Source organism: Electrona antarctica (assembly GCF_951216825.1).
Source record: "Electrona antarctica genome assembly, chromosome: 10".
In the NCBI taxonomy this organism is placed as follows: domain Eukaryota; kingdom Metazoa; phylum Chordata; class Actinopteri; order Myctophiformes; family Myctophidae; genus Electrona; species Electrona antarctica.
This window is the reverse complement of record NC_136791.1, coordinates 12,430,929-12,443,960: the sequence shown is the minus strand read 5'-3', so window position 1 is coordinate 12,443,960 and position 13,032 is coordinate 12,430,929. Positions and strand designations below refer to the sequence as shown.

The following is a 13,032-nucleotide window of genomic DNA, read 5'->3' as shown; positions in this document are numbered from 1 at the left end:
TATTTTATTTATACGCGTTTGACACTGAGGACAGCAAAGGACAGCATGTCACGTCACCCACCCATGTACTACTCTGAAGATGCTACTCTTAGCATAGTATTAAGAATAAGACGAATTAATAGGTACATATAATACATTCCATATACATAGTCTCTGATGTGCCAATCCAATTATTGTGTCAATCATATTTTTATGTTTTCTTGCTGTTTAAGCAGGCTATATCAACTGTAGGAGAAAACTATTGCACACCTAGCAATCAGGCGTATGCACAGGTGCGTAGGCCAGTGGACATCAATGAAAGCAATAAGGTACACCCGCACACTGTGTATCTGCTCGGCACTGAGGAAGGTCCCTAGTGACCGAAACGTTGCTTCATTAAATAAGACAATACTCTTGTGCCGAGCAGATACACAGTGTGCGGGTGTACCTTATTGCTTTCCTTGCTGTTTAAGCAAAATGTGATCGTTCAAGACATTAGGCTATCTATCACATTTCTGACTCTTGGGAGTCCAGGGTCAAAAACAAAGTACGCTCTAGTCTACAGTCTAAACAAGACACAGTATCAAAGTCAGAATCAAGATCATTGACTGTCTGCTAATGTTCAAAATGTGTCTTAATAGGTGTGGATATTAGCACAGGCTAAACACAAGAAGGAAGAAAAACTGAAATAAGAGCAGAGAGATATAAGAGCAAAAGGCAAAAGTAGTTCATAAAAGCAGTTTTAAAAGAGAGATCAGAAATTTGACTGTGCAGTGTGCACACACACCGAAGGAGGTGATGCAATAAACATGATGAATAGCCGACCATAGATATCAGCATATACAAGTCAAATAATGTGTTTACATTTCATAATGGATTTGAGTATAACTGCAGATCTAGAGAGTGAAGTGCTGTACACGTTGGCCCCAAGTGGTGTATTGGTCCACTGTGCCTTTGGGTAATTTTATAGAATATAATTAATTCAGCCTGAAGTACGTTGTGAGAAATAAAGATCTCTGACATGCAAAGAAATACTTATAATACCTGAGGCTGTACAGTGGAATAGTGCCAGTGACTCAGGATTGTGTTGACGTAAAGTTGTTGTGTTGTTTGCGATGGTAGTTCAAGCAATTTGAAACTCTGCTATTACTTATTTGTCCTTTTCCTTTTGACTGCCCTATGGAGGGGCTTGATTAGGGACCAATAAACTTTAAGAAATCATCATTTTATTATACTCACTATTTATGATCTTACAATGTTATGCAATGAATCTATGTCACATAATCCACATTTTTGAATAGACACACATCACCATTCCTTATTTGTTGTCTTTTTAGGTGATAAATGGAGACTTTTAACCACAAATTAAACACCTATATTGAATCATGGATGGGTCCAAGAGGTAAGGCCTTTGCAAGTCTCATATAATTCAGAATAAGAATTATATCTATTGCCATGTCTGTGTGCACATATGCCTATGAGGAATGTATCTCAGAGAGGTTGGTGCATTATACAGTACTTAATAACAGTATAGAAACATTTCAGTTATTTGCGATTTACTAGTTTAACGAAAAAAAGATAGAACTTTGGAGGTGGTTTAGAAAGATTGTAAGCCTTCCGATCTTTGATTCAGCCCCTCTTTGGATATTCAGCCTCACAAAGCATACATTATGTTGTGTTATATCAATTATTGCGTGCTATTGAAAGAAAGGCTGCATCAGAATGTCCATCTTCACATGGAGAATGGTCTGGTACAGGAATGCTGCTAGGATTAATTTTTTTCCATTGCTAACGTAATCTTTCTAGATGTTAAACAAACATGGTCTGGTACTTACTGATATGTTTCACTATTCACTTCCAATTCTGTCTGCATTCATCAGTATGTTGTACTTGTGTGCCTGTTCTGTGTGCTATTTCACAAGAGAGCAGTAAATATATAGCGAGGACTCAGAATCACAAGTGGGCCAATGTACTTTTCGTTTCCACTTGTTTCAGATACACGGGTGAAGGGATGGCTGCTTCTAGAAAACTATCCCCCAACCTTTGCACTGACAGTAATGTACCTTCTGATCGTATGGATGGGGCCCAAGTATATGAGAAACAGACAACCGGTCTCCTGCAGAGGTCTCATGGTGGTCTACAACGTGGGCCTCACACTCTTGTCCTTCTACATGTTCTATGAGGTAGGCACAGTATGGTGACCATAATTATGTCCCGGCTTGTCTGGGATTGTCCATGTTTAAAGCGTTATCTCCTGAGAACTGAAAAATATCAATAAAACACTAAAATGTCCTGGTTTTCAACATTCACAACCAAATTGTCCTAATACTGTAGATGTAATATCATTCGTGGTGTACAAAGGTGCGGACCGTGGGGTCACTAGGTGTACTGCTTTAAAATTGTCTGCCATCCTGATGATTGGGTCTGTACTTGACTCCCTTAACTTTCACTCTACACAACCAACTCTCTTCAACAAAAATAGAAGATCTACAAGCTCTGCTGTTTTGGCTGTATATTCACCTATTATGATGTGTCCAGAGCAGGGACCAGGGACGCTACGGTTCATGTGAAGGGTCCTTCTGGTTTAGGGGTTTGAAATGATGACCACCTTGGGTAGGTTGGCCACTTTTGCACTGGTATACTGAGGCAGTCCAGAGGAAGCACTGCAATGCTACACTGCAGAAGTACATAATTAGAACGGTCCCTGTATGGCTGCATATTCACTGGAAATATACATGGGAAGTTGCAGTCATTGCTGCATGTGTTTTCGTTCTGTATTGACACATTTAATTCTCATCAGTGGCTACTGGCGTCATGCACTGAAAGACGCATAAGACACAATGCTATTTGGGAGCTAGAGAGGGACACAGCTGGACTGTGACGGGATGATTGTTTGATTGTTTCAACAATCAGATCCCTCATACTTTCTCACAGACATCAGCACAGCCCTCTTTTGTTTTCTCAAAAAACGCCGCTTTAGGAAGTAAAAAAACCCAACTGAAAATACCTTGTTTATTGTTCATATCCAGTGATGAAACTCTACTCTTAGAGTAATTGATCATTGACTCTCAGTGAAATTGTTTGAATGGAATGATGTTTATTTATTGTAGGAATGTGATAGTCCATTGGCTCCACCCGTAGTGACCCTTTAGAACAATATACCGTATGTTCTATTTGCCAATTAACCCCTTAAAGCCCTATACAGTGTATACTTCATTGTGCGACGAGTAGCTAAAATAAATGATCAACATGCTCAAGTGTCATGTAATGACATAATGACATGACCCAAAATAGGGATGCCAGACTGAAAGTGGTTACGATCTCTTCTGTGCAATCCTCCCTGTCCAGCTCCCTGTCTTTCTTTCTGCATTGCGTAAGCCCTCAAACGCCTAGCTTGGCTCATGCAGCGTGATTCATTAAACCTTGTACTCTGACGTTTACCCAGCCAATCGACAGCTGAACTTTTGGCACTCTATAACCAATGCCATCCGAGTTCAATCAAAGCGCATGGCAGTTATTTTCTTGTCAACTCTCCAGAGCACAGTGCTTTTTTAATCTTCTAATGCTGTGATAAAAATGGTAAAATAGCCCACATTACGACAGGATAACGCATGCTGTTCTTTTGCTGCAGTGTGTGCAGACTTGCTGGTGATGGTCACAAAATAAGCTGCTCTCTAGTCAGTGTATTCTATGTTAATATTGATGATGAAAGTAGGCTATTCTGGCTCTTTAACCACTTAAGCCCTAGGCGATATTTATACTTCATCATATGAATATCAAGAAAAACAACACGTCGCAGCAACGCATTGTGAGCTTGTAGATCATCTGTTTTTGCAATAAATAAATAAAAAGTATTTTAAAACTTGGATTGTCAAGGTATCCAGGTATCAAGGTTATAGGCTTTTCACTTACAATTTGATTTCCGTTTACAGAAACTAGCTATACCAGTTATAATGAATGTGACTGGTCATCACTCCCCAGCACTAAATAATAATGATCCCCATATGAGAGCTTAGACCTGCACTGTATGTTCTGTTCTTTTCGGATTACTTTGATTACTGCTTTGACTCTGGCACACTTGCACATGGACCACTAGGATGTACTGTACACTACAGAACTTTGACAGATGCCCGTTAAGGATAACTGTCCTATATTAATTGTTGATAGGCTGTACATACTCTCTACCCAGTGTAGAGTACAGTGTATTCATCCAATGACCCAGATACTCACTGTTAATAGCGTGTTGACATATCCATCGATATATTATTTGGAGATAATAATAATATAATCATGTATATTCACTGTTAATAGACTATATATGTTAACACATTAATTCAGAGACTGAGTGCAGATGTCTATAGTGTCAAATCAATCTAACCATCTACTATATTTTATTTGTATCTTTTATTTGATCTCTACCATGGCTGGAAAGCCAGATTTAGTAAAAAGATGTACACATATCTCTACAAAGAGTTATGTGATGTCTTTGGTATTATGTGATAAACATGTATCATAGCAATTGTTTATATTCCATTTTGAATGGTTATAATTGGCATCCAATATTTTCTGTTCTGTGCCTATTTCACAAAGAATGTCCAAAACACAATATTTTACATCTGATTGATACCAAATGTAAAATATTGAGGGGCCTCTAAACAATGCAGAGCCAAATGTGATTTGTTTTAATGTACACAACACATGATCTCGGGAGTCATACACAATATTCCATACTAGAGTGTTTAATTGTTTCCAAATTTAGTGGGAGGGGTAGCCTGGTTTCCAGCCCATAGACCCCGCCACTGAGTGAACTCCTCAGGAAGCTTCAGAGTCTGATAATCAGGCTATGGGAGGGGCCTATTTCATACAAAAAATGCCATATGCCTATATCATTAACACAACATCCAAACAATGCCAAATTGGAATTTACATTGATGAAAATTACATTGATGTGATTACGTTGACGGGCCTCTATAGAGTGCACCTCCAAAAACGCTTTCACATCTGCCCATAGAGACCACAATTGAAAAGGTTTGCCCCTTTCTAGTTCCTCATGGTTATTATTTGTCTGCGCAATCGTTTGACTTTATTGAATTCATGTAAATAGCCACATTGTCATGCAATTGAATTGATGTGTGCATAGTTGTTGATGTGTCATGTGAGGTTATTTATTATGATAGCCATTTATCTTTGTGATCCTTTCTCCAGCTTGTAGCTGCAGTTTGGTACGGTGATTACAACTTCTACTGTCAGGATACACACAGTGACCCAGAAGCAGATAACAGGGCAAGACAAGACATGTTTTATCTTTAATTACAGAATTATTTCATTTTACCATTTTTCCATTCCTTTTACTTTCCTAATGTCATATTACAACACTTGCTACTGTAAATGACCTGCGTGGTTGTTGTTTTTTTTTTTACAGTACAGCTTCTTTCGCATCAGCATCCTTGTAGAAGTTCTGCATTGTCATCACAATGAAAATCTAGTAGAATTGTGCACAGCTTTGCAGTGATAAACAAAACAAGTTGTGTCCTCTGCATGCACCCATCCTATAACTACTAGGAGCAGTGAGCAGCCGTTCTATGGCGCCCGGGGAGCAATTAAGGGTTAAGAGTCTTGCTCAGGGACACACATCGTCACATTGCTGTCATGGTCTGGAATCCTACCTGGGATACCCAGGAACTCTGGCTCCCAGAAGGGCTCATTAACCACTTAGTCGCAGACTCGCATTGCTGATACATATATTAATTAAATTAATATATTCATTGGCGGTAAATTCATAGTGATGGATGTATATTCATTTATATATTCACTGCACATTTATATTTACTTTTAGACCGTGGAGGAAATATGTCCACTTATTCACTCATTCAGAGATCCAGTGCAGAGACCCAACAGCTCAGTATTTAGCCTACTTTTATTCTGTTTTATCAGCCATGTTTTATCAGCCATTATGTATCACCCAGCTCATACTTCAACACTTCTCATTCAACTCCATTCAGCTCTTCTCGTCATTTCACTTATGCACGTGCACGCATGCACGCATGCACGCTCACACTCTCTCACACACACACACACACACACACACACACACACACACACACACACACACACACACACACACACACACACACACACACACACACACACACACACACACACACACACACACACACACACGCTGCTATGACATCTGATTTTTCCCCCACATTTTTGAGTGGTGTAAACCACTCCTACAACTGGCTTTGTTAGTCTGTGCAGAAAAAATGAGCATGGTTGCTATGTTCACCCTGTGTGATTTCATTACGTCAGACATGATTTCATTACGTCAAACAGGCTATATAAGACCTTACACCACTCAGTTCACACGGGTGTGATTTTTTTGTATTGTGTCAAGCAATACACTTTTTGTTCTTTAGTGTTTATTATTTTCCAAAATGTTGATTTGTATTTTTTCTGCTTTTCCCTTTTAGATCGTCAATGTTCTATGGTGGTATTACTTCTCCAAACTCATTGAGTTCATGGACACATTTTTCTTCATACTACGAAAGAATAATCACCAGATCACGTTTCTACACATCTACCACCATGCTACCATGCTGAACATCTGGTGGTTTGTTATGAACTGGGTACCCTGTGGCCATTGTGAGTGCTTTAACATTACTTTACCCTCCAGTAACTCAAATCACTCAACCACATTTAGCCTCACGGTAAGCTAAATAATTTAGATCCACTAACAGTACAAGTCATTGGGCCTTAACCACTTTAGCCCTATATCATTTGTCATACAACAAAGCCAAAATATAATAACCCATCTTACAAGCTGTAATGTCATCCCCCCAAAAAGTGGTGAAAGTGGTTTTATAGGACCTAAGGATGTAGATACATGCAATTGTCATTGTGAAAATTGCCTACTGGGTTGGCGGGCGGATGCACTGATGTCAGACAGAAACAGAAACTGTTGCCTAACAACGCAGATTTGTGCATGTGATGGGGCTCGCACATGCCTAGAGAGTGCAGTGCGTCGGTTGGTGGACCGTGCGGACGTCACAAACGTAACATGCACTGATGTCACAGGTGGTCGGTGGACAACAGCCACTGATGTCACAGGTGGTCGGTGGACAACAGCCACTGATGTCACAGGTGGTCGGTGGACAACAGCCACTGATGTCACAGGTGGTTGGTGGACAACAGCCACTGATGTCACAGGTGGTCGGTGGACAACAGCCACTGATGTCACAGGTGGTCGGTGGACAACAGCCACTGATGTCAGGCACAAACACAAACCGTTGTCCAACAACCAAGCCCCCAGAAAGGCTGGCCAGCGTTGCAGCGCTGAGCCCTACTGGTCACTCAGAGCTAAGAATGCAGGCAGACCTGCAGCTCGGGTTTAACCAAGCCCCCAGAAGGGCTGGCCAACGTTGAAGTGCTCTGCCCTACTGGTCAGAGCTGGGGCTGCAGGCGGGCCCGTGGATTTAGCACGAGGAAACCCCCTGCAGCTGGGGTTTAACATTGAGCACTTCCACATTTTGGACACCAAATATTGATGTCCAAATCGGAAAAATGCGGAAGTAGACCGTTCTTCCGGGTGCTTCAAAAGTCTACAGAGCAACTTCCAATCGAAATGAATAGTAGGGGACAGGGATGTCCGCCCTCTATCCTTTATAACTCTATGCCAACAACGCAGCCCGTTGTCTCTTTTATGCCCATATATGGAGTATATATGGCCAGACTATCACATCATATTGATGATATCAGAGTACTGATGGTCGATCGGTGGACAACATGCACTGATGTCAGACAAAAACAGCAACCTTTGACTGAGCTCAAGGTGTATGGCCTGACCGCTCTGACTGAAAAGTCAGTACTGTCTAAACATTGGTGACATGCAGGAAGTCATCGCAAAATGCACGACAATGTTTGGTAATCTAGACAGTATTTTTCAACACACATCTATGGCAATGTTAGTTAACAAGCATCTACTCTGACCTGTCGTACATTGAAAGCTGATATCAAATTCTATTAAACCCTATAATTTGACCAGATTCCCCACGGCTATGCCCCCCTAATGTTTTTCCCTCTACACTATATATCTTAAAATAGCTGATCTACAAGCTCATAACGTGTCACATTGTGATGCATTGTGAGCTTGTAGACTATTTTCGCCAAATGTATAGGGATGCTGAGGTTCATGTGGTTCAAGTGAACTTTGTTTTAGGACACACACTGACAATTGCTATGTACACTACACAATGTTCCTGAGGTCAGATATATAACTATTTGCTTTAAAGAGACACTATCAGCCTTTTTGTGTGCATTTCAGTTAATAGACCCTTTTCACGGCAGACATTTTGACGGGTAATCACAGCTTTGGGTAATAACAGGAATTTAATTTAAGTGTCTACTGTGCAAAGTGTCCATTGTTGATGGAGACACCACAGTATAATATACCATTCTTATTTACAGAGGAAACCTTCTGTCTGTGTCGGCTTTTGCCTGCCACATCGATGTACCGATTTGCTTGACATTGGGCATGTCCATATTAGGGCATATGAGCACTGCATGTGTTATCAGTCTGCCTGGCATTGCTGAGGTTATTACATTGACCAGTCCATATACATCTGCATATTTGGGGCATGCATGTCAGGAACATTTATACTGCTATGCGGCACAAATGTTATGCAAAGCTCGGCCAATCATTTAAGCCGAGGGATCGGGTTAGCCAATCAGGGGCATATACTGGCTTAGCGGCACAAATGCAATGTGATGCTCTGCCAATCCACAGAGCCGACGGTTTGGGTTGGCCAATCAGGGAAGCTTATGTATACAATCTCCCGAATATGCGGATAATTTCTGCCTCTCCATTTGGCTCTTTACACCTTATGAGACACACACGCCAGGCTTGAGACTGGGCGGTTGCGCGCGCGCGCACACACACACACACACACACACACACACACACACACACACACACACACACACACACACACACACACACACACACACACACACACACACACACACACACACACACACACACACACACACACACACACACACACACACACACACACACACACACACACACACACACACACTTTGTTTTATTGATTTGTTTTATCTTCTCCATTGCTCAACAAAAAAAGGCTAATTTTCATTGACTGGTATTATTCACTTCAACAGCGTACTTTGGTGCCTGCCTGAACAGCTTCATACATGTGGTCATGTATTCCTACTATGGCCTGTCAGCCATCCCAGCCATAAGGCCTTACCTCTGGTGGAAGAGGTACATCACACAGCTACAGCTGGTGAGTTACTCCTTCAACATTGCACAACCTGTGTGAACTAGAGAATTTGGTGGTTAAGAGTGTCATGACTTCCACACAATTCAAATAAGACCGGTAGAGAATAACTCAGATACCCTACTTGGAGACGAGACTCCAGGACACACTTCTCAAGGCAATACTTAGAGATAGCTAGTTGCTAAGTAAGGCGAGAGCCCCGATCAAACACCAACTTAAATACAGGATAACTCCCTCCAGTTTGACAAAGCTCCCCCTCAACCTAACAGTAAACGAATAGCATTGGTTGACTGAGCTATGCACAGTTGTAATGTTGGCTTGAGCTATTTTATTTCTAGCTGAGGTATTTTGCATCACTATGGGTCTTCTTCATACAGATAATAACATAAACTAGCATTCCTAGCTGTATATTTTTGTATTTCTCTGTGCTGTCTTTGTTCAGAGTTTAGCATAAACCAACTTTCCAAGTTTAGATATTTTACCTTTCTTTGTGCTGTCTCTGTCCAGATCCTATTCTATAGTTATCTATTAAACACTATGCACTATGGGTGGCTTCTCTTGTGACTGTTTAGGTTCATTATCTTACGCTTATGAAAATGGGTCATCAAAAGTCTCTTGTTCACCTTTGTGACTGATTCGTACAATCTTGAGTTAATTTATCCACCTGTAACTCTGGGAGTATACACAGTTTTTACTGTAGACGTGTATAATTCAAGGAATCGATGACACGGTCCGCACATACTCTGCATTTGCTCAATAATTTGCATTTGCTCAATTTAATATGCAACATTTCGGTCAAGGCGTATGTCTTAAGGTAATGGTCCTTGACCAAAACATTACCTATTAAATTGTATCTTTTTTGAGCAAGTGCAGTGTGGATGATTCCATACATGATAAACAACGTATTGTAACGGATGAAAGACGTACTTGTCCTGTGTGTTGGTTTTGCTGTTTTAATATTCAAGTGCTCTTGGACTAGCTATTTTCCTGCACCATCCTTTTATACAGTACCTTTTAGCCACAGCAAACCTGGAGAAAAGCTATATTTATACCTTCCATATTTTAGGCACTGATCAATCGTACTTAACCATGCATCTTCTCTCTCTCTCTCTCTCTCTCTCTCTCTCTCTCTCTCTCTCTCTCTCTCTCTCTCTCTCTCTCTCTCTCTCTCTCTCTCTCTCTCTCTCTCTCTCTCTCTCTCTCTCCCTCCCTCCCACAGATTCAGTTCTTCCTAACTATGTCACAGACACTGTGTGCAGTGATTTGGCCAGTGTGTAGTTTCCCCAGGGGCTGGCTGTATTTCCAAATAGGTTACATGGTCACACTCATTATCCTTTTCTCTAACTTCTACATTCAGGTGAGTTGGCAAACATTTCTTAACATTTCAATTTGTGTTACTTTTTTTCTCCTTTCTTTTCGATAATCGAGTATCGAAAAGAAACCACATAAAAAACATCAACGTCCCTCTCCTCTCCCCCACCACAGACCTACAAGAAACACAGCACGTCTCTTAAGAAGCATCAGAATGGCTCTTTTGCATCAGTAAATGGACATGCAAATGGGACATCAGCGGTGGAAAACAATGCACAAAGGAAACTGAGGGTGGATTGACAGATGAAAAACCTTGCCAAATTCTTATTATTGTAGAATAGCTATACTGTAATGCTGCTAGGAGTGAAATGCATCTTCTTATACAAGACATGACTTAGAATAGCCTCTAGAATATTTCACTTGGGCCAAAAAAAAGAGCCATAGCTTCATTCTGTATATCTACAGACTCCTGTGTTATTTTGCACACATTACCAGTCATGGTATTTTAATCAAAATGTGCTTTGATATAGGGACAGGAATAATGTTGTATGATTAATCACATGCAACATGACCTTTGGCCCTAGTAGAAGATTCACTCAAAATCTGCACAGAAAGTCCAAAGATCCAAGCTTCAGTGAGCTGGTAAAACTACAGGTCCCATCATGCTATGGGACCATGTTTTGAGCTACAAAAAATTGATGAGAATAACATATGCTAATAAGTGCTTAATCATGTTTTTTTTATTATGCAAACTTAGTCTGCATATTGTATCAAGATGTGTCCATCTTGCCTGACCTGGTTCATAATATTATTTCTGCTCACATCTATGTAGTTTACTAGTTACACAGTGAAATCCTCATTGTTCATTTAACTCTGAGTGTTCAAATATCTTTTCCAAATAGAGTTCCAAATAGATAAATGTATTAATTGTACTGTACTGTGTGTAGTGCAATCAAATTCAAATGATTGGTTATATAACAGGGATTTTATTTTTCTGTAAACCATAATACCACTGAGCTATAGAATTTGTAGATTTTTTTTAACATTGTAATTTCATTGTAACTCAAACTAGCAACGTTTAGTTTTGTTTTGGGGTCCAGTCAGTCTTGTGACGTGTAGAGCTAGGGACCACAGACTGACTTGAGGCGAGTCTCTACACTAGCTGAAGAAATGCTGGTTTAGAACTAAGATGGGAGTTTTGTGAGGACTGTACAATGAATTAATCAATTCTCTATGTTAAAGAGCCAATTTCTCATCATGTGACAGTGTATTTATTGCATAAAGCTAATTTAAAATAATTACATTTAAAAGATATGAAATAAGACTAAGCCCATAGCACTGCAGCAATACTATTCACTGATAACATCATCTTTATCCAGTAATTCCCATCGTACAGTTTAGAGAGAAATGCTAATTAATGTAGTGCAGTAAAATGCATGATGCAAGAATCTGATATTAATGCGAGGTATCAATTAGTTCTTTATATTCTAGAGTCATTATGCAAATAGGGTGCCTTTTGGACATACATTAGTATAGCTTGGTGTCCAGTTCTCATGTTTTAACCCTCTATCAGAAATATGTTTGCTTCCAGAAAAGCGCAATGGTCGAACTCAGGCACTTGAATACTGAATTTTTGACACATTATCATTATTATTGACACTAACGTATGTCAGACCTGTTGTTACCAACTGTACAATATTTTAAAAAGTGGTTCGAGTCATGTTAATTGAGAAATGCACCTTTCCCCACAATCGCATTATGCCCCATTTCACTATATTAATTATATTAATTTGGAAAACTATTTAATACAATGTATTTTTACAATAAAAGCATTTGTGCTAAAGTGTTGCTTCTCCTTTAGAAAATATTTTTTTTTTTTAAAGATTTTGTCCCCTTACCATTTTTTTAAAACAAAAAAGTAAAATAAGTAAAAAATAATTTAAAAAAGGCAAATAAGTTAAACTTAACATATCCCTGCTTGAAAATATCAGCTGAGGAACAGCTGACATTACTGTATTTCATCAAAGTAACAGGGTCGTCAGTTGATTAAGCATTTTATAGCTATTATAAATTATTAGATGTTAAATAAAATTATTTACAGAATTTGAATGACAAAGAAAAACAAGAGGTACAAAAGTGTTTATCACTGAAAACAGTCAAGGTCAAGGAAACATTCCCCTGTTGTGCTTCATCATGAAGAATTTACAGTATACTGTAGCTTTTCAAATTAACTGAGAAATTATATTTGGAATATAGCATACATGTGCATAATATAGAAACTAAAAGAAAAACATAGCAGTGTTTCGCTTCAACCATTATAGTTTTGCATGTATTTTTGTGCAGCCTATTTATTATTACAGCACTATCTCAGTGACCATGCCAATAAGGCAGTGGTTTTCAACCTTTTTCATATCAAGGCCCATTATTTATTCGTAATTTG

The 13,032-nt window shown here is 39.5% G+C and overlaps 1 protein-coding gene across 1 annotated transcript in view; it reads left to right on the top strand.

Moving 5' to 3' along the window:
* The window catches only part of elovl5 (ELOVL fatty acid elongase 5), a 15,335-nt gene extending 2,900 nt beyond the window's left edge, over positions 1 to 12,435 (top strand). The window contains exons 2-8 of the mRNA XM_079512189.1: positions 1,317 to 1,381; positions 1,975 to 2,162; positions 5,185 to 5,262; positions 6,453 to 6,624; positions 9,163 to 9,287; positions 10,501 to 10,638; positions 10,767 to 12,435. Of these exons, the coding sequence (XP_079368315.1) occupies positions 1,324 to 1,381; positions 1,975 to 2,162; positions 5,185 to 5,262; positions 6,453 to 6,624; positions 9,163 to 9,287; positions 10,501 to 10,638; positions 10,767 to 10,892 (885 nt within the window). The 5' untranslated portion in view covers positions 1,317 to 1,323 and the 3' untranslated portion in view covers positions 10,893 to 12,435. The remainder of the gene's footprint in view (positions 1 to 1,316; positions 1,382 to 1,974; positions 2,163 to 5,184; positions 5,263 to 6,452; positions 6,625 to 9,162; positions 9,288 to 10,500; positions 10,639 to 10,766) is intronic.
* The last annotated feature ends 597 nt before the right edge of the window (positions 12,436 to 13,032 follow it).